The 19,209-nt window shown below is 40.1% G+C and overlaps 5 protein-coding genes across 5 annotated transcripts; 2 read left to right on the forward strand and 3 right to left on the reverse strand.

Moving 5' to 3' along the window:
• Positions 1-513: 513 nt before the first annotated feature.
• Positions 514-1,972, reverse strand: steep1 (STING1 ER exit protein 1). The gene has a single exon (XM_046394310.1). The coding sequence runs from the start codon at positions 1,807-1,809 to the stop codon at positions 1,132-1,134; it is 678 nt and encodes a 225-aa protein (XP_046250266.1). The 5' UTR covers positions 1,810-1,972; the 3' UTR covers positions 514-1,131.
• Positions 1,973-2,443: 471 nt separating this feature from the next.
• mt2 (metallothionein 2) lies at positions 2,444-3,322 on the reverse strand. Its single transcript, XM_046394315.1, has 3 exons — positions 3,168-3,322; positions 2,990-3,055; positions 2,444-2,661 (listed from the first exon to the last, which is right to left on the reverse strand). Exons 1-3 carry the CDS (start codon positions 3,190-3,192, stop codon positions 2,570-2,572), a joined length of 183 nt encoding a protein of 60 aa, XP_046250271.1. The 5' UTR covers positions 3,193-3,322; the 3' UTR covers positions 2,444-2,569.
• Positions 3,323-4,951: 1,629 nt separating this feature from the next.
• LOC124061946 (lathosterol oxidase-like) lies at positions 4,952-9,917 on the forward strand. The gene is made up of 6 exons (XM_046394309.1): positions 4,952-5,963; positions 7,220-7,437; positions 7,596-7,728; positions 7,901-8,001; positions 8,800-8,928; positions 9,095-9,917. The coding sequence occupies exons 2-6, from the start codon at positions 7,228-7,230 to the stop codon at positions 9,362-9,364; spliced, it is 843 nt and encodes a 280-aa protein (XP_046250265.1). The 5' UTR covers positions 4,952-5,963; positions 7,220-7,227; the 3' UTR covers positions 9,365-9,917.
• Positions 9,918-13,213: 3,296 nt separating this feature from the next.
• LOC124061952 (metallothionein B) lies at positions 13,214-14,084 on the forward strand. Its single transcript, XM_046394314.1, has 3 exons — positions 13,214-13,371; positions 13,471-13,536; positions 13,852-14,084. Exons 1-3 carry the CDS (start codon positions 13,347-13,349, stop codon positions 13,941-13,943), a joined length of 183 nt encoding a protein of 60 aa, XP_046250270.1. The 5' UTR covers positions 13,214-13,346; the 3' UTR covers positions 13,944-14,084.
• Positions 14,085-14,888: 804 nt separating this feature from the next.
• anapc13 (anaphase promoting complex subunit 13) lies at positions 14,889-17,852 on the reverse strand. The gene is made up of 2 exons (XM_046394313.1): positions 17,455-17,852; positions 14,889-15,478 (listed from the first exon to the last, which is right to left on the reverse strand). Exons 1-2 carry the CDS (start codon positions 17,551-17,553, stop codon positions 15,353-15,355), a joined length of 225 nt encoding a protein of 74 aa, XP_046250269.1. The 5' UTR covers positions 17,554-17,852; the 3' UTR covers positions 14,889-15,352.
• Between the last annotated feature and the right edge of the window lie 1,357 nt (positions 17,853-19,209).

Here is a 19,209-nt window from a genome sequence, read left to right on the forward strand (position 1 = left end):
ACCCTTAGATTAATTTGTGTTTCAGACTTCAAAGTATGTTTGTCACGAACAGATACTAACTTGGTGTGTAAAATCAGTTAAGCTCTCTTTTTTTGTTCTCTTAAGTTTGTAATCAGTGTCTAATTCTCATTCTCATAAAGACATTAAGTCAAAGTTAAATAAGAATGAAGACGTATTGTCAGACTTGCTTTCATCTTCAGGAGCATCAGAATACACAAATAACACACTGTTATCTACTGTCTTTGTAACACCATTAACAAAGCCTGTCCAATTCAGGTGTCCCAGTAAGTGCAGCAGTGAGCCACTACCAGGACCTTAACACTGAAGCAGATAAAAGGATTTAGCCAGCATTAGTCAAAATGTCTTAAGTGTATAAAGGCCTGTTGAGTGCAGTTTATAATTATCTTTACAAGGCTGCAACAAATAATTATTTTCAATATTGATTAACTGATATTGTCCCAATTAGTTTTTCCTCTTAGCTGTTCATCCAATCATTTGGTCTTTAACATGTCAAAAATGGCAAAAGACTTTATTCAATTTAGAATGTAAAACAGGAAACAGTTGCAAATCTTCACATTTGAGGATGGAAAGTTTGACACTTTTTATTTACTTATTGTAACTGTTGCCTTCTGACAAGGCAATCTATCCTACAAATGATAATCACTTGAGCTCTTCTAAGTGTACATATCATAGTATTTTAGATTAGTTTCAGTGTTTAATCTATCATTCAGACTCGTATTTAAAAAGTTTTCAAAACCTCTGCACAGTATTTCACAGGTTTTGAGATCACCGGGCTCAACTCACAGTTTCAAATACCTTTTGCAGGCCTTGCAAACACCATGGTGAGTATTACATCAAGAACAATTGCTTTAAAATACCCAAACAGGTTTGGTGGTCTTTTATTTTTTTGTAAAAAGAAAAAAAGTAAACAAATTGAGAGGTCTATAACCTTACCATCTTAATATGCAACACATACACAATCAGTCCATGTCCAAATAATGTCCTCTCCATGTACTGGAATGCTGTGTTGCCCCTGACAAACAACTGGTCAGCATTGGACAGATCATACATATATAAGTCTACTGTGGATGAGGATCTCCAGAATACAACTTTGAGTCACAATGCTTCCCTCTACTTGAACTGATTATCAATGAGGGTGCCCTTCATCTTCGCCTTCTTGGCCTCCAGCTCAGCCAGCTCCTGCAGCCTCCTCTTGCTCATGCCCTTCCTCTCCAGCTGCTTCTCAATCACTTTGGCGTTTTGTGCATACGAGTCCGCTACCTCCCTGGCCTCGATCTCTTCCTCTTCCTCGTCGATGGTGGAAACCGTGACAGAGCTGAACTTGCCCATGTCTTTGGTCCGCTTGGTCATCATCACACGGACTTTCTTGGGAGCCTCCGGCTGTTTCTGGCTGTAGACGCTGGTGTTGCCGAAGCCCTGTCCGAACTTGACCACGGCTCCGTCCACGATGAAGGTGGCCGGGTTGTTCTTCTCCTGGTGCTGGTAGAAAAGCAACAGGCCGCACTTGCCGCACTTTTTCCGGTACTGCCTCTCGATGCCCTCAGCTCTCTTAATGTACGCGTTTTCGTCCATCTCTATGTTACAGAACTTGTGGGCATGTTTGGCCGCATCGATCACCCTGGCTCGGTCTCGGGGCCTCATGGGCAGCTTCTCCAGTTGGCAGTCCAACACCAAAACCATCTGACCACACAGACAGTAGTAGACATGAAGAGGCTTTTCTCCGTCGTCGTACTCCTCTCTGTCCCTGGTGTCCGAGCACACGACACTTCTAGACACAACCTTCGGCATGTTTACTTATTTGGTACGGTCTAATTGAATGCCATTTCTTAAAATGCCATAACGACGAAACGGATTAAAATTTAGCTCCAAACACGGAAACAATGCCACACTTCCGGTGTACGTCACTGTTAGTGTCCCTACCGGAAACCAAAGTGTTCCCCTTTTCTCTGCGTGATTAGAAGGTTCCGCAGAGGCCCGTGTCAAAAATACATCCACCTTGTTGCACGCACCGGTATGTAATTTTCACATTTCTCCTAAGATAAAATTCCATGCGTGACCCAGTAAGGGTCCGTAAGTCTGGAGTGTCCCAAGACAAGTGAAGTCTGAGAAAGTCAACTTTTGTTTGATCTATTCATGAAGTTGAACCTAAACTGAAAGCGGCCATTTAACAAGCTTGCTGCTCTAAATAATTGTTCTGCCCTTGTTTACTACGAGTCAGTTTTAGTGTCTTAAATGCCTAAACTGGACCTTTCACTTACCGGAATGAGAAATCAGGGCTTTGCATCTTCATGCATAAATACCATTTTCAGCCTTTTATGCTGACTCAAGTTAATGAATTCACTAAAGGGCACTCCTGAAACTTAATGCATGATGTTGAAGCCCTGTACACTGCTTTGACAACTTTCACATAAAACCAGAAAGACACATCTGTTAAACAATATTTATTTCAACAGTGAAGTACAAAATCATAATTTTAAACCGCAATTAATTCAACACGGTGCATTCAGGCGCCATCACAGGGCAGTGGACGGCTGAAGCAGCACAGTCCTCACTGACAGCAGCTGGTGTCGCACGTCTTTCCTTTGCACACGCAGCCAGAGGCGCACTTACTGCAGCCAGATGGGCAGCATGAACAGCAGCCTGGAAGGAAAAAGCGACAGAGCAGCAGTCAAATAATCTGTAGTCTTTAAGTTCAAGATATGGAGACATTTTAAGTCACAGCATGTTTATGATGAAAGATGGGCAGCTTGGTGACGGGTTAGATATTACACCTTTTGTGTGCACCTAGTTGAGCCAGTTAGAGACACCTGGGCAGCTGCCTACATTTTATGCAATTAGATATAGGTGAAAAAAAAAATAAAAAAATTGTCAGAGTGCCCTGCATCCGATAGTCACACGGATTGGGTCAACATTATAATCCCAATAAATTATTCTCATGGTATGGATACAAGGATGTAATTTGACTTACTCTTCTTGCAGGTGGTGCAGGAACAGTTTGTGCAAGTGCAGGATCCTCCGCAGTTGCAGGTTCCACCTAGACAACAAGTTCACACAGATCAGTTTCAGACTGATCGCAAGTTGTCTATAGGCCTGATAAATCACTGCCATGAGAAACAGCTTATACAAGCCATCATCAAAACACTTACTTTTCGAGCAATCACAGGGGTCCATTTTTCAGTTGCTGTCGATATTTCTTCCTGTAGAGATATGCCTTCAAACCTCAGACGAGTCAGTATTGTGGCGCTGAGTGAAGCGACGGCTCTTTTATAGCGTCCTGACAACAACAGGACCGGGTGCAAAATGCACATGTGACGCTGCACGCTGGCAGCGTCTCAAAGAGGTTTGGCAAAGAGGTTTGTGCACACGATTTACAGGTAACCACACACTAGTGGAAGTGGGATCAGAGATGCCCAAGCGTGGACCAGTTGACATGTTGTCTGAAAAATAAGGAAACACTAAACTCTATAAATAATTATAGCGTTTACATGGAGAGAAACATCATTAAATGAAACAGCAGAAAGAACAGAGGTCACGAAAGTTCATCAAGTTCATCAACACGTTGTTTCATTTTCCCTCACAACTGTATGGCAATAATAAATGCAATGTGTTTCTTCAAACAGGATAATGTAGTTTCTTTTTTACATGTGTGTTCACTGCATAACACCCCAGGATTATCTGGGAGAAAATGACGTATTTAATGTAGAGATTTATGAGCACCGATTGCAGTGTGCACAGATCAATAGGCCATGCACTCAGATTTACGGAATGAAAGAAGAATATGGAAAAGAGCTTAGTCAGGATGCGTTCACAGATAATACTGTAAACACTTCCTGTATATGCACGCCATCAAAAAAGGGGATGTGGGATGGGGACATAATATTTGTAGGGTTGGAACTAGCATACTCACTTAATGAATGCTCAGACAAATAGTTGATGTCAAAGAATTATTTCACATAAAGTATCAGCCAGTAAAAGCTGTGTCTAAATAAGAAGCTATGCTAGTCTTGTTTGTTTTCTTTTTTAGTTTAAGCAGAATTTACATATATAAATACTGCTTAATAAGAATTTTAGAGGAGGAAATACCTGCACTCCTCCCTAAAAAGAAGCATATTGGTGGTCCCTCAGAGACAGAGACATGCTTCCTCCTCTCCATGTATTACACTGCGCATCCTGGATGGCTACATTGCAAGACTTTCTTTCTGCAGCACATGAAGAACCTCCAGCATTGGTTTGCAAAGCTTTCTCCACGAGAGAGTGCAGGTACTGGAGTACGGGTGATTAGTGAGATATTATAAGTCTAATAAAAACACTTCAGAACTTCAGTTAAGCTCCTTAAGACCTCATACCTCATTTTATCTGTCTGTTGTCTCTTCTGGCTTAGAAAAGTAAACACAAATATATTCATTTGTCATCTCATGTCACTGGTTGGTTAAAGCATTTAAATATGTGGCTCTTAATGAAGTTGACAATCATGAAAAACAGATAAAGATGTCTAAATGAGGAGACAGCCATGAGGGCAGTGAGGTGCTGTTTGTGTCAGAGAGCTCTAGAGGGAGACACCTCTACATTTATATATGGACAAAGTATTTCTTACAGGAGAGCTTTGAACTGTTTGGTTCCATATGCTCCCATCATTTATTTTTGTATTTAAGGTGAACATCATAAAAATATAATATATATCCTTCTTACATCTTACTTCAGCCTTCTTAGTCTTCTGTCTATTAAAGGAGGTTTCATATGAAACAAAGACAGTCGGTCTTCCAATTTACTGCAATATTGGAAGGTTGTCTTTCATGTGGAAAGACAAGGCTTTGAAAGAGCACATAACCAAAGTATTATCTCATAACCAAAACAAGGTCTACATGCATGAAACATCAGCGCACACAGCATACTGTTGCCTGCTAAAAAAAAGAACCTATACTGTACAGTGCATTACAGATACTTGTGTGAATATATGTGAAGTAATTTGAGTGACAAATGCTAAAAAAAAATCAGCTAACTACAAAAAAAAGAGGAGCTCTTTGCATGAAAACATCCATGTGGTTGTTTAGATTTTCTATGCAGATGTGGTTCTGCTTATTCTGAGAAGAGAGCACAAAACATCATCTATTTGTATTTCTTTTTCAGCTGCAGTACACATGAGATTTTGTGACTGACTGGAGAATGTCAACATGCAGTCAGATGATCATCAGATGATAAGTATTTTTCGATTTGTCTCACAACTGGTGGGGGTGGTGATGGTGGTGGTTAGGGTTATGATTAGGCAAGCAAACCTCCAGGAAATGAGTGCAAGTCTATGTAATGTCCCCAAAAGTAATGGAAACATGACTTTGTGTGTGTGTGTAAAGGTCAGGCAGAGTTCAGGAGGCATTTGATCCTAAAGCCCAGCATGGGATCGGGTACATGTACTGCAAAAATGACATGCGTGTGCTCGCACATGATTTTCATTTGCACTTAAACATATTCAGAAAAGGCAATGCAAGCTTTAATTGCTGTAATGGCATTTCTGATTACTTCAAAATAGAAAGCTTATTTTACTCAAACTCTGCTGAAATGAGCAGGTCTAAAGTGGAAGAACGAGTCTTACTGTCACTGAGTCATTAGCTATTTGCTGAGCATGCTGGGATCTTGTTCCACCAGGACTGACATGTCTGAGAGTCCCTGGATCTCCTTAACACACCTACTGCTAAATAAAATGGAGCAAAGAAGAGTTTCGCTCTAAGGCTTTTCCAGTTTCTAGAAAAAAAAAGTGAAAAATTTATTGGAATATATGAAATACATATCAGCTGCCTGTGATCCAGCGTTCACTAAAAATTTTCTACCGCATGTTTTCTGTCACAAATGATTTGCTGCTGGATGTACTGCGTATGCAGGAAGTTCGACTCATCCACTTTCTAGGAAGGATCTCACACTTTTGACGTCTGGCCCTGGTTCCAAAGCAGGTCAGTTCGGACTCAATAACCAATTCAGCAATGCACACTTTTGGAAATCCTGACAAATTCATGTCTGAAAAGCATGACTTAATTTTTTTAAATTTCTAAGAGCACGGAAACAATATGAGCTTAATAAAATCATGCAAAAAAAGTGCATGTGATATATATTGCTTTTGTGATATATTTTGCTTTTAGTGAAAGCAACTGTCCTACAATAGGTGCACAGAATAACTGTTATCATTTGTTTCCAGTTTGTACCAGGAGTATTTTAAGTCGTTTCGCTGTGCATGCTAATGGTATTAGCATTATTCTGACATCAGATTTGGATTATGCAAAATAAAGTTAACCTGTAAGTATAAACAAAAGTTGAAGACACAGGCACAAACAATGCATAATGATGGGATATAAAAACTATAAACTCATAAAGGATGTTAAAAGACCAAGCTGAGCAATTTCTACAACACTGTGACATGGGCTTCGATGAGAGCACATATATATCGTGCCAGGTTTCACGAGACATATTTATTTTCAGTGAGCAGTTTCCTGCATGTCTAGTCACTGGATGAAGTCCACATGTATGTGGCTGCTTAACTACTGCAGTTTTCCTGTTTTCACAATGATTAGAGAACCACTGTGAACAGTCTGATTAAATTTCACTAATCAAGTCAAACAGTAAAACACCAGATGCAGCTTAGTCAGCATTAAGGGACCAAAGCTGCCAGGGTGAAGGGGGACTGGTGTCACCTTCAGTCTAGTTATCAAGTCTTAACAAGTACAGTTTTATTAATAGACTTGCCAGATGTGAGTGTTTAGATCTGCTGTGGCACAGGTATAGTGGCTTGCATTAGGAAAGTGGCCATTTGTACAGGTACGAATTCGATAATCGTATAACTATGCTTGTGTTGTCTTGTGTGTTGCAATGTTAAATGTCCCCAGAAGCTGTCTGCCTTGGTCAGGTTTCTCTCAAAAGAAAACATCTAGAACAGAATAACCCTAGAAAAAAAAAAAAAGATTAAAATGGAAGCTGATTTTTTTTGAAAAGGTTGATTCCTCTTCTGGCAAAGGCAAATCCCAGCATGTAAAGAATGGAAATAGAACTGAAACTGGAAAGTAATTTCATTCTGATCAGGATTCACAAACGTAACAGATTGATAATTACTAACACACAGTACTAGCTAAATACTGCAATGTGCCATGTGCCATTCTCTTTCACACAAAATTTAATCTCAAGATTGGTCATTTTGTACATTTCACCCTCTTCACAGACTGAGCCATGGATTACGTGCTGAACATTGCTGATAATTACATCTTCACACCATATGTTTACCAAGCCTCATGGCCTGAGGATGAGGCTCTGCGTCAGATTATCAGCCTGTGGGTGTTGACCATCCTGGGAGCAGAGCTCATTTACCTGGGTTTTGGTGCTCTTAGCTTCTACTATGTGTTTGACCATAAACTCATGAAGCATCCACACTTTGTTAAGGTAAGCTGATGAACCACGGCCCTGTATACACATTTGGAGTTCAGTCACACTGACCAACATTGTTTTATTTTTATTATTTAAGATAAGGTCAGAGCCGGTAATAATTCCAAAGCAAACTTCTCCCATGTGCTAACTTTGTGTCTTTGATTCAATGAAAGAACCAGGTAAGAAAAGAGATTCAACTTGGAACGACCTCCATCTTCTGGATGAGCTTCCCCACAGTGGCCCTTTTCTTCTGGGAGGTCAGAGGATACAGCAAACTTTATGACAATATCAGCAACTCTTTTCTGGGTGAGACATTTGCCTGAAACCTTATAATCCAGGTCAGGATTCAAGTTCACTTCAGTCAACTCAAAATTGAAATGGAAGTTATTTGGTTAACAGACTAAAAGCCACAGATGTCTTACATGATTAAACAGGTTGTAAAATCATTAGTCATTAGCCTACTTTGTCACTTTTTCAGGCTGGTTTGGGGTGTTCCAGAGCATCGCTGGTTTCCTGTTCTTTACTGACATGTGTATCTACTGGATACACCGATTGATGCACCATAAGAGCATTTACAAGGTGAGCTCCAGCATGGTTATGGCTAGCTTAAAGCTGCTTTAGGAAGGTTGCTCACAGTGGTGAACCTGCTGAGAATTATCAATGATAATCTGTGAAGCATTTTAGCATCTTTCATTTCACTGTTTTGGTTTTTCAGCCAGCACCTTTACTGTTGTAGTTCAGCCTCACTGCACTCACCAACACCATCACAAGCAGCGGCGGCAGGAGCCAATTGTTTGAAGTGAAAAAGCTCTGATAAATCCGCTTTACGCTTGTCGGCAGATAGCTGATGAAAAATGTGAAGCATTTAGTTGCTAAAGGGGCAGGAGTTTCCTTCAGTGATTGGCGGAGACCAAACAGAACTAAAAGGATCAGGTGGCTCTCAACATGACTTCCTGTAAATAAACACTGTGACCATATTTGTAACTGCCACATGGCAGTTACAAATATGGTCAACAAACATAGCCAACATGGCCAACAAACGAGTTAGGTTTACAAAAATCATGTTGTATATGATCTGGTGGGGATTAATGTAACAGTGCATGTACTTTTTTTCCAGTCAGGTATCAGCAACTGAACTAAGATGATGAATGTATGAAATTAGTAACTGTACATTTTTATTATCCATCTGTTTCTTAGATGGGTCACTTAGTTTGTTTGAAATTAGTAGCAGTTACAGAATATAGGCTCCATCATACTTTCTGATTCTGACTGTATTTCACTTTGGAATTTTGTGTACTTATTTTGGCTACGTATTTTGCTATGTATTTTCATTGGAACAGTCCCAATATTCAGATCATTTGTGTTTCTTCCCCTCAGTGCTTACATAAGCAGCACCACATATTTAAGATCCCTACGCCTTTTGCCAGCCACGCCTTCCACCCACTCGATGGCTTCCTGCAGAGCTTACCCTATCACATCTATCCTTTCATCTTCCCCCTCCACAAGGTGCAGCACTCCTGCTACTACTTCTTTCTAAGCAGTTTGATGTTAGATCTGAAGAGTAACAATATTGCAAATGATATGCTGCATGTGAACTGAATTCTGAAAAATACGTACATACGTACAAGTGGAAAAATGTTTTTAAATGACATTTAGCATATTTATATTATAGGTGGTCTACCTCTCACTCTTTGTCTTTGTCAACATCTGGACCATTTCTATACATGATGGAGACTACCGCATCCCTGGCCCCCTGATATGTCTGATCAATGGAGCTGCACACCACGTAGATCATCACCTCTTCTTCAACTACAACTACGGACAATACTTCACGCTCTGGGATCGTCTAGGGGGCTCTTACCGACATCCCTCGGCCCTGCTGGGGCAGGGGCCACATGACCACATTCGCAAGCTCACGGCAGAAGCAGCAAAAACACAGTGATAATGGCTTTTTACCCAGTTTAATCCACTCAGAGTGGTTGTCCACAGAGACACTCAGTCTGGGTCATGACAGAAGAGACAACTGTCCATTAATCCATCCATTTTCTTCCACTTTATCAGGGGTTGGGTCGCGGGGCCAGCAAAGGGAAACCCTGCTGGAATTAAAGACAACTGCATTATGCAAAACCAGCTGTCAGACATTAGAGACAAGGAAGACACAATTAAATGTTTTTTTATTATTATTTTTGTAGAAGAAATACTGAAAGCTGGACACAGTGAATATAATTCTGGAAAAATGCTTAAAAGTGCTGATTAGAGATAACATGAAAATGAAAATTTGACCATCTCTTTGGTCAAAACAAATAATGTGGACGTGTATATGTATTCATCTAAATGCCAGCATGATGGTCTGATTTATGATCACAACTTTATAAAACTAAGCAAGTGATTTATGGCAGAAAGTTGACAGATTTTTTTTAATTATCAAAGAATACTTATACTTATGCCTCTGTCCATCAGAACATGGAATTGCATGCTTTAACTGGTTCAACCTCTGTCTGTGCTCATCACTGCTTATTTCAGTTTTATGTTTTGCATAGGGCTCATATTTCAGCATCAAAGTATCATGTACCCTGAGTTTATTCTCTACTGTGTTAAGCAGTGAGTCTCAGATTTTAATTTTAATTTTTTTTTATTTTAAGCATTACGTGGTGTTTTTTACTTAAACTTATTGCTGAAGCAGTTCACAGTTAAACAACAGTGGTTTTTGTGGAACAGTTTTCTGGTGGGTCCCCACATGGAGAAAAGGCTCGTCATGCCAGTTTCAGACATGAATTCAAAAAGTGCTGACATCTTTTGCTCTTTTACTTTAGTCCTTGTTGTTGCCCCATGAGAGGAAACCACTGGCTATAGCTTTAATCACAAAGCCCAGATGGCTGCTTCCAGGGTACAGTCTGTTGCTTTGTTAGGACAAATCTGGTCAAGTGAAGCAAAAACTCCCAGAGCTACATTTATTATGTAATACAGAATGTACAACTGTATTCTCTGTTGCACAACACAAAAAGGAGACACGGACCGAGCATCACAGCCAAGCTTGTATGACTGTTTACTTCAAAACACAGATTATTATAATTATTAATTCAGTATTTGTACAAGTGAAATACAAGCAGCAAAGCTATGAATATATTTGCTCTTGACAAATTTGTCAATATCATAATTTGTCACAATAAAATAAAAATGACCAATAATTTTTGACAAGTCACAAGAGTAAAAGCAGTGATGAGGGAAATCACTGTAGCTCCAATCCATTTTAGGGCATTGGTGGAATTTCACCTTCTTATGTTAGTATTTCTCTGTAATGTACAGAAAACTTACTGTAAATACAACATTTTGTAGTTGAATTTCTGTATAACAAGCCTTGTTGTAAGACATAAAAGCCTTCATCTGTCACCCTGTTATGAATTTTCCTATCAGCTGTGGCCAAGTTGCGATCCAGTCTACAACAACAACAACACTTTGTTCTCCTAATTTGTCCTGTATTTTTGTGACCCACATTAAGAACCTGAGGGAAGAATGTGGGCCAGTTAGACACTAGTCCACATTCAATCAATTCAATCATGAAATACTGTCTGACACAGAAAACCACAAGGAGACATTTTCCTCAAGAAGTCCACCATCATTCTGCCAAAAAAATAAATAAATAAATAAAAAAAATAAAAGACAATCTGTATGAATGACTTCCGCCCAGTGGCACTCACCACCTGAAGTGCTTTGAACGACTGGTCAAAGATAACATCAGCTCCTACGCTGTAAGGCTGCCACATCTACTGCCATTATCAGTTCATCTGCCCAATGCTGCAACAGTTATTCAGTGACTCATTAAGGCTAGAAACTGTCACAAAATTGTGCAAAATGCTAATTTTGCAAAACTAATTTTCTTCCAGTCCAACTAATTGATGTATCAGCTGTAGCAGCTCTACTACCCACAACACAGGACCCACAGAACAGGACCATAAAGCGCCTGAAATACAAACAGATCAAACATTTGATGAAGGCATATGGAACCAAACAGTTCAAAACTCTCCTGTAAGAATTACTTTGTCCATATATAAATGTAGAGGTGTGTCCCTCTAGAGCTCTCTGACACAAACAGCACCTCACTGTCCTCATGGCTGTCTCTTCATTTAGACATCTTTATCTGTTTTTCATGATTGTCAGCTCCAAATCAGACCCACATATTTAAATGTTTCAACCAACCAGTGACATGAGATGACAAATGAATACCTTTGTGCTTACTTTTCTAAGCCAGAAGACACAACAGACAGATAAAATGAGGTATCAGGGCTTAAGAAGCTTAATTAAAGCTCTGAAGTGCTCTGAAGGATTTATTAGACTTACAATATTAAACTTCCTCACTGCAACATCACATATTCTGCAAACTACACTTAACTTGAACTAAATATTAAAATCCAGGAGTACACTTTCATGATTATATTTACGTGGAGTGGAAGATTTTACATGTATAACATTTATACACATTACACATAATTTTGTCTTGTAATCTCGAAATAATAGAATTTTGGATCTTATTTTTAATTTGAAATAAAGCTCAGGGGGTTAAACTCGTCTATTCAGCATAAATGAGTTATGTGTTGCTACTGTTTGCTATTTAATAATATTCTCGTTGTTTCTAAAAAAAAAAAGTTGCACTCTGCTCTAAATTCATTTTATTTCACTCGTTACACTCAGTGGTTTACAACTGTCGCATCCTACAATGACTCAGCTCATTACGCACATGTACACTATGTATGCACACAATCATTTATGTGGAAAAACCCGGCGGGATGGTGGTGAGTGCAAAATCAGAGACTGTGTTGCCTTCAGGTTCCCATCACAAGTTCCAGCATCAGAGGATAGTGAACGTAAACTTTTTCTCTCTTTAAATTGTAATGACCTTTGCACACACTGACTCAAAACTCATTTTGTATAGTTTCAGGAACAGCAAGCTAAAAGAAAAACAAAACGCCGAAGTTGTTATTTGCGCTCGACTCGTAATTTAGATAGTTCCTACTGCACACTGTACGTAAAGGCAGCATATTACAATAGCCTATTGACTGTGTTTTGCTCACGAGCAGCCGGGTGCAGAGCAGTGGGTAGAAGGACAGAGACGGGACGGGCACAAGCTCGTTTGCACCGTGTGCACAGACCCGAAAACACTGAGGCACACTACCGAACAATGACTGTTTACGTGGGCTGGGAAAATAAAATGACCCTGAGGTGAACATACACGTCTGAAAGGTTTAGCTTGAGTTGCTGAACCTCAACGTGACATTGAAGTCCATATTATCCAGACAGAATAACCAAACCATAATACTAAGGTCAGTAACTATCAATTTACGGAGTCCCTACATCTGGATTAAGGACGGTTTATTTAATATGTATTTACAGGACCTAAACATACGCTATACTTACGCTGTACTTATAATAAATATATATTATTCTTTAATTGTACTCACGAGTCGCACATATCTTAAAATGATATTTTATTATTCTATTAGAAGGGGGTGGGGGGGTTACCCGAAAATGAAACTACATACTGATGAACTTTCATAATCTGCGACGATTACTGGCTCACATGACGTTTATTTCCTCTGCCTAAGCAAACTAATAATTCGTGGGATTTAACGTCCCCACGGAGAGAATTGGGGTCCGGGGGGGGTCTTACGTAATTTTCGGACAACATGCCAGCTCGTCCTCTCCTGGGAATCTCTCCTGAATGGTTAAACAACAAGTTGTCGTGTGCACAAACCTCTTTGTGATCATTCGCTACGTGCCAGCGTGCAGCGTGACATGTGCATTTTGCACCCGGTCCTGTTGTTGTCAGGACGCTATAAAAGAGCCGCCGCTTCACTACATCACAAGACAGAATCGACTGAGATTGACGAAGCATTTCTATACGAAGAAACAGCACCAGCAACTGAAAAATGGACCCTTGTGACTGCTCAAAGAGTAAGTGATAACGGCTATGTTTGATCTTGGTATTTCTGTTGGTTGTCGTGTCTTATTAGTGGACAGTGTGGAACTGATCTGTGTGAACTTGTTGTCTAGGTGGAACCTGCAACTGCGGAGGATCCTGCACTTGCACAAACTGTTCCTGCACCACCTGCAAGAAGAGTAAGTCAAATTACATCCTTGTATCCATACCATGAGAATAATTTATTGGGATTATAATGTTGACCCAATCCGTGTGACTATCAGATGCAGGGCATTTTTTTTTTGTTCACCTGTATCTGATTGCATAAAATGTAGGAAGCTGCCCAGGTGTCTGTAACTGACTCAACTAGGTGCACACAAAAGGTGTAATATCGAACCTGTCGCCAAGCTGCCCATCTTTCATCATAAAGATGCTGTGATTTAAAAATGTCTCCATATCTTGAATTTAAAGACCACAGATTATTTGACTGCTGCTCTGTCGCTGTTTCCTTCCAGGCTGCTGTTCATGCTGCCCATCTGGCTGCAGTAAGTGCGCCTCTGGCTGCGTGTGCAAAGGAAAGACGTGCGACACCAGCTGCTGTCAGTGAGGACTGTGCAGCTTCAGCCGTCCACTGCCCTGTGATGGCGCCTGAATGCACCATGTTGAATTAATTGCAGTTTAAAATGTCTATATATACTTTTATTTTGTACTTTTCTTCAGTTATGAAATAAACATGTTTCCATGTTAACTTGGATTTGTTGTCTTGCTTGGCTTGACACAGTAGTGTAGGGTTTCAAGCCTTGAAATAAAATGAGCTGGTTGTTCTCAGGTGTGCTGCTGCAGTGTAAAATAATCCAAGCAAAGCCACTCTCACAGGGGTGTAGAATATAAAGCTGACCTTGGCAGAGTCCTGAGAACGAGTACTACCTTGGACTATGTTTCCCATCTGGTCGAATACTGAACTGGTGACCCTGCTTGCTTTGAAATGGACTGCACAGGTTTTGTTACTGATGTACCACAGGGAGAGAGGCTTGTGGGAGGCAGGTTGGGGTCATATTATTACTGTTTTCCCAGACAGAGTTGTGAATATCTTGAACACAAAAAATTGAAAGATGGATGGAAACTTGTACCACGTTTTGGTAAACTACAGGTTTACATCAATGAGAGTAAACATCCATCCATCCATTTTCTATACCGCTTATCTGTCAGGGTCACAGGGGAGTTGGAGCCTATCCCAGCTGACTACAGGCGAGAGGAGGGGTGCACCCTGGACTGGTTGCCGGTAAATCGCTAAATAAACAGCATTGCAAACAACCAGAAAACTGAATGAGCACCTCAATCTAAGGTTTGATCTCAATCTTATCTTGTACACTAGCAACTTCGTGTATAAAGTTAATCTTCAAGCTTATTTTCTCTTAAAACTTCACTGGTTTTGCTGTCAATTTTAGCGACAGTCCACCCTCTTACATGCACATGTGCAACAACATGATGCTCTGACAAATGATGACAACTTTATAAAATTAAGGGAGATATTAAGTGACTTCTGACAGAATTGACAGAAAGTTGACAGATCTTTTATTCTAATAAACAAAGAAAACACTGACACAGATCCTAGTACAGACACGCAAAATGTCTTTGTGTGTCCATCGTCCCCCTGACTTGTTCTTTTTAACTCAAAATGAAAAAAGTTTAAGATGCAGAAGTGTTATTATTAACACATGAAAGCATGAAAGGACTGATTCCTGTACAAGAATCAACACAGTCAAGATAAAAGTGGTTTGTCTCAACAACGTGTCATATGACAAAGTTGTTCGTTTACATTTTTATCAAGACTAGAAAATGAACCAAGGCTAATGCCGAAAGCATTTTTGGCATCATTTCTGCTTTGCTCAAACATGTTGGAAATTCTTCAAAAGACACAATAAGAGGTGAGAGGATGATGAATTACATGTGTCAGAATCCAATGTCCGTGTGCATGGGTGTTTTTGTCATCCAGTCGGATTCAACTGTTGTGTCTCAGCTTCCAGAGCTCGGTGTGTTTTCGTGCAGGCTCTGCAGGGCGAGGTCTGTCCACTTCATCTCTTGTTCTTTCACAGACTCAGTGGACCCTCCGTTGTCCTGCTCTGCCTCGGGCAGTTCACTCTGACAGACAACAGGGGAGGCATGGCAACATGAAAAAGAACTGATGTCCACTTTCTAGTAACAGTATGACAAGTAACATGTAGCAACATGTAGAATCAAGATAAAAACTGAATATTTGAGGGATGCAAAAATGGACCTAAATTTAACAAGAATATTTTCTGTCAAATGTTTCATCCTTTTCTTTTAGTCTCATTTGCCATCTTACTTTCCTGTAATATTCTCCCACTTCCTACCTAGTAAAGGCAGCTTTCTCTGCCCAAGGCTCTTTGTAGTGACACACCTTAACTCAGCTACCTGAATTCAGGACATCAATGACAAGCTAGCGTTGCCATACACTCCTGTGTCTGCATTTGAATGCTATGAGACCATCTGCCTCGGTGCAATGTAGCGGTGCAAATGTGGAACTGAATTCCATTAATTTGAGCATTCTCTTAATATTCAAGCAGAATGGCAATGAAGCCTGTGTATGAAAGTATGTATGTAGTATGTAGGTCATACAAGTTTTGAGCCTAAAACAAGGTTGCTGTCACATGATTTTAGTAGGGCTGGGTATAAGTGCTCAATACCTTAAGGTAAAATAACCCAGTACTAAGAAGTATCAAAACTTCTCCAGTCAAACAATTCCTGCATTCAATCCTTTTGTATCAAAGTTTACCAAAAAGAGAATTTCATGGTTTTGGTCACAGAGAATCACTGCAAGCATTTTTTTTTATCTAATATGATGTGTGACTGGCCAACTAACTACCACATCAGCTACAGCCCATACAGACTGTGTGCTTTGAATTCAAACACAGTAACAGAGCAGCCAGTTCAGCTTGCACCAGAGAATGCCACCAAAACATTCAAAAGCATTGCAATTCGACACACTTTTACCCAGAAAAACGCTTCTATTCTCAATACTTTACTGATATTGCTGTCACTTTATGCATAGTACTGGTATTGGGATGATTATTTTTTATTAATGATATCCATCCCTAACTTTTGGCAACAAATTAGAGCTTCCTTTTTGTCATCATCTACTCTTCAACTGCTTGCTCTCAGTTTTGGTCATTTGTGACCCTCACGTACCAACTGAGAGCAGATCAAATTGCGGTGGATTTGAAGTGTCACCCAGTTTGAACATATCTACATTAACTTGAAGCTGCTTTAGCGTGCTTCATCAGATTTGTCATTTGACTCCGTACTGTGTCCTGTCAGAGCCTGTTAGTCCAAAAGTGTTAGCTAGTGCCTTCTCCTGACCGCCACACTGCTTGACAACTGGCACAGAGAGGGGGCTGTAGCCAGTTCAGTGGGCTGTGCACTGACCATGGATGCTAACGCAGACCACTAGCAGCACTGAGGCAAAGTGAGTGAGAGGTCTGTGGAGTGTCTTTATGGTTCTTATCCACCTTGTCCCTTCTCTGGTCTGGTTGGCAACACTGTTAGCCAAATTAATATTGTGGTTGATGTGTATATTCAGATTGTCGCAACAAATATTGCAGTTTGTGTGGAATGCCTCGATAGTAACAAATCTGCCTATCAATGAATAGCATGTGAGTACCTATTTTTGTAACTGTGCAGATTTCAACATTAACGTTTTTACTTGAGTTCCTAAGAATCCTTATTGTTGAGACCTGTAGCCCGTGAAGAGTTGGTATAATGATAGATACATTACCACAGATGTATTCTGTAGACACGCTCAGTGTGTATGTGACAGTGTCAGAGAAGGGGGGAAACAGATTAGGACGCTGATACACTGCTGGAAAACAATATTTTCGTTCCTGAAGTCATAACCTGCTACTCAAAACCCGATTACTGATATGTTTTGTTTTCTGTTCAATAAACAGTACAGTAGTCTTTGAGAAGCGTTCCTCCTATGCGAATCAAAATACAGTATATGTTCCAAAATGTCCATGAGATATTTCTGCACCTGTCAATAAACAAAGTCTATGAACCTTGCTACTGCTAATGATAACGTTAATGAATACAGCATTTACCAGAGGAATGGTGACATCTTCGTACGGCAGTCTGTCTTCCCTCCAGGCATCATCTGTGAGGTCCAGGACTCTCCCATCTCGTTGGATTTCACTGTCCATTGTTTACGCACGACTCCGTCAAGCTGCTCAGGTCTTCTCTGACGGAGCTGCGAGCAGCCTCAAACCAACTGCGACACTTAACACCCTGTGGCGGAAGGCAGAGAAAGTCCACAGCTACTCTTAAAAATCAGTAGTTGATTATTAATTAGCCTAGTAAACAATGAGAACATTGACACGCGGTTTGACAAATTATGTGACTGATAATGTCTGACGGATCTAGTAAGAAATATGCTTCAGTTTTTATTTTTAAAGCTGCTTGAGCACTGCAGACGCGGTAATTATACGTAGACAGATTCTTCTTCTTCTCTGGAGTGGTTTGGCGTGTTGCAACCAACTTGAAAGATGCATATCGCCACCTAGTGTACTGGAGTGTGTAACCCAGGATGACTTGTTCTTCAGGTTACAGTCTAAATTAATATAGTTAAATTAAAAAAATGATATCCTTTTCCACAGTCATGTTACTTTTAAAAAGTTTAAGAGAGCCTTACAGCGTTCTATCATTTCTTCACTTCTGCCTAAAATCCCTTTCAAACTCCATGGGCGCTGTAATTCACATATTCTGTTTCTAAGATCCTTACAACGTAGACAGCTGATGCTTGGTGATGATGTAACCAATGGTGCATTCACGTGCCGCGGAAAGTACTCTATAAGATAGACCTTTATTAGTCCCGCAGTGGGGAAATTCTCAGCATGAGACATAAATTCTGTGTCAGTAGCAAAATGAGTGAAGTAATTTAGTCAGTTACTATTACTGCCATTAGTACTACTATTAATAATGTTAGTAACAATAATGTCGGTTTTGAGGCCGTTATGACGAATGTACAAACAGCTGCATAAAATCGATTTAGAAGAAAACACTGACTCGATGACAACTGAGCAAACCCTACGTAACAGGACACCCTGTCTAATGTGTCCCGATCTCCATGGTAACCAGACGCCTCCTCTTCGAGCCGCAGCTAACACAACCAGAAGAAGACATCACAAATTTGTGTTGGTTAACTGCATTTAAAGGTAACTTCATTAAAATAACAGACTGGAAGCAGTAGCGTTTTACTCAGACGGTTTTCAATAAATTTGTACATCTAACGCCGGGTAACATCGATTTACTTTAGTATGTCAGCTGGCGGAGTTAAACTAGCATATTTAGCACGTTAGCTTAGCACACAAGTACTACAGAGAGAAATTTCCCTCTAACGTTAGGTGACAGAGTTTTCTTTCGGAGTATACTTTAAAGTATTCTCTGCTTCTGAAACATTATCCAGCTATGTTAAGCATCAAAGATAGCCAAGAAACAAGTGTGCTCGTGAACTGTGTTTAAATATTTTCGTTCTCATCAAAAACATGTATTTCATACATTTGCCAGAGGTGATAATGGGTAAACTAAACGAGAGCAAACATACCTCAGTTCTATCAAAAATGAGCTTGGTTTTGTATAACCTTGCACTAAGAGTGACATTTGTGACTTCTAATATCAGTTTTGTTTTTAGGCACTGCAATGATGTCAACATCTCAGGAAGAGCATGTAGAAAATACAAAAACATGTTCCAGCCCTGGAAACCCAGTCTTCTCGTGCATGATGACTCCAGCAGTTAAAGGTGTACGACCCGCGCTGAGGGCAAAACCCCATAATCCACTGTACAGGACCACTTCCAGTGA

The sequence above is a fragment of the Scatophagus argus genome, chromosome 7, assembly GCF_020382885.2.
Source record: "Scatophagus argus isolate fScaArg1 chromosome 7, fScaArg1.pri, whole genome shotgun sequence".
Lineage (NCBI taxonomy): Eukaryota > Metazoa > Chordata > Actinopteri > Scatophagidae > Scatophagus > Scatophagus argus.

Coding starts and splice junctions, on each gene's coding strand:
- steep1 (XM_046394310.1), bottom strand. CDS start 1,809: ATGCCGAAGGTTGTGTCTAGAAGTGTCGTGTGCTCGGACACCAGGGAC.
- LOC124061952 (XM_046394314.1), top strand. CDS start 13,347: ATGGACCCTTGTGACTGCTCAAAGA. Junction 13,372..13,470: donor CCCTTGTGACTGCTCAAAGA/GTAAGTGATAAC, acceptor CTTGTTGTCTAG/GTGGAACCTGCAACTGCGGA. Junction 13,537..13,851: donor CTGCACCACCTGCAAGAAGA/GTAAGTCAAATT, acceptor GTTTCCTTCCAG/GCTGCTGTTCATGCTGCCCA.
- anapc13 (XM_046394313.1), bottom strand. CDS start 17,553: ATGGACAGTGAAATCCAACGAGATGGGAGAGTCCTGGACCTCACAGAT. Junction 15,479..17,454: donor AAGATGTCACCATTCCTCTG/GTAAATGCTGTA, acceptor GTTGTCTGTCAG/AGTGAACTGCCCGAGGCAGA.
- mt2 (XM_046394315.1), bottom strand. CDS start 3,192: ATGGACCCCTGTGATTGCTCGAAAA. Junction 3,056..3,167: donor CCCCTGTGATTGCTCGAAAA/GTAAGTGTTTTG, acceptor CTTGTTGTCTAG/GTGGAACCTGCAACTGCGGA. Junction 2,662..2,989: donor CTGCACCACCTGCAAGAAGA/GTAAGTCAAATT, acceptor TTTTCCTTCCAG/GCTGCTGTTCATGCTGCCCA.
- LOC124061946 (XM_046394309.1), top strand. CDS start 7,228: ATGGATTACGTGCTGAACATTGCTGATAATTACATCTTCACACCATAT. Junction 8,002..8,799: donor ACCATAAGAGCATTTACAAG/GTGAGCTCCAGC, acceptor TCTTCCCCTCAG/TGCTTACATAAGCAGCACCA. Junction 8,929..9,094: donor TCATCTTCCCCCTCCACAAG/GTGCAGCACTCC, acceptor TTTATATTATAG/GTGGTCTACCTCTCACTCTT.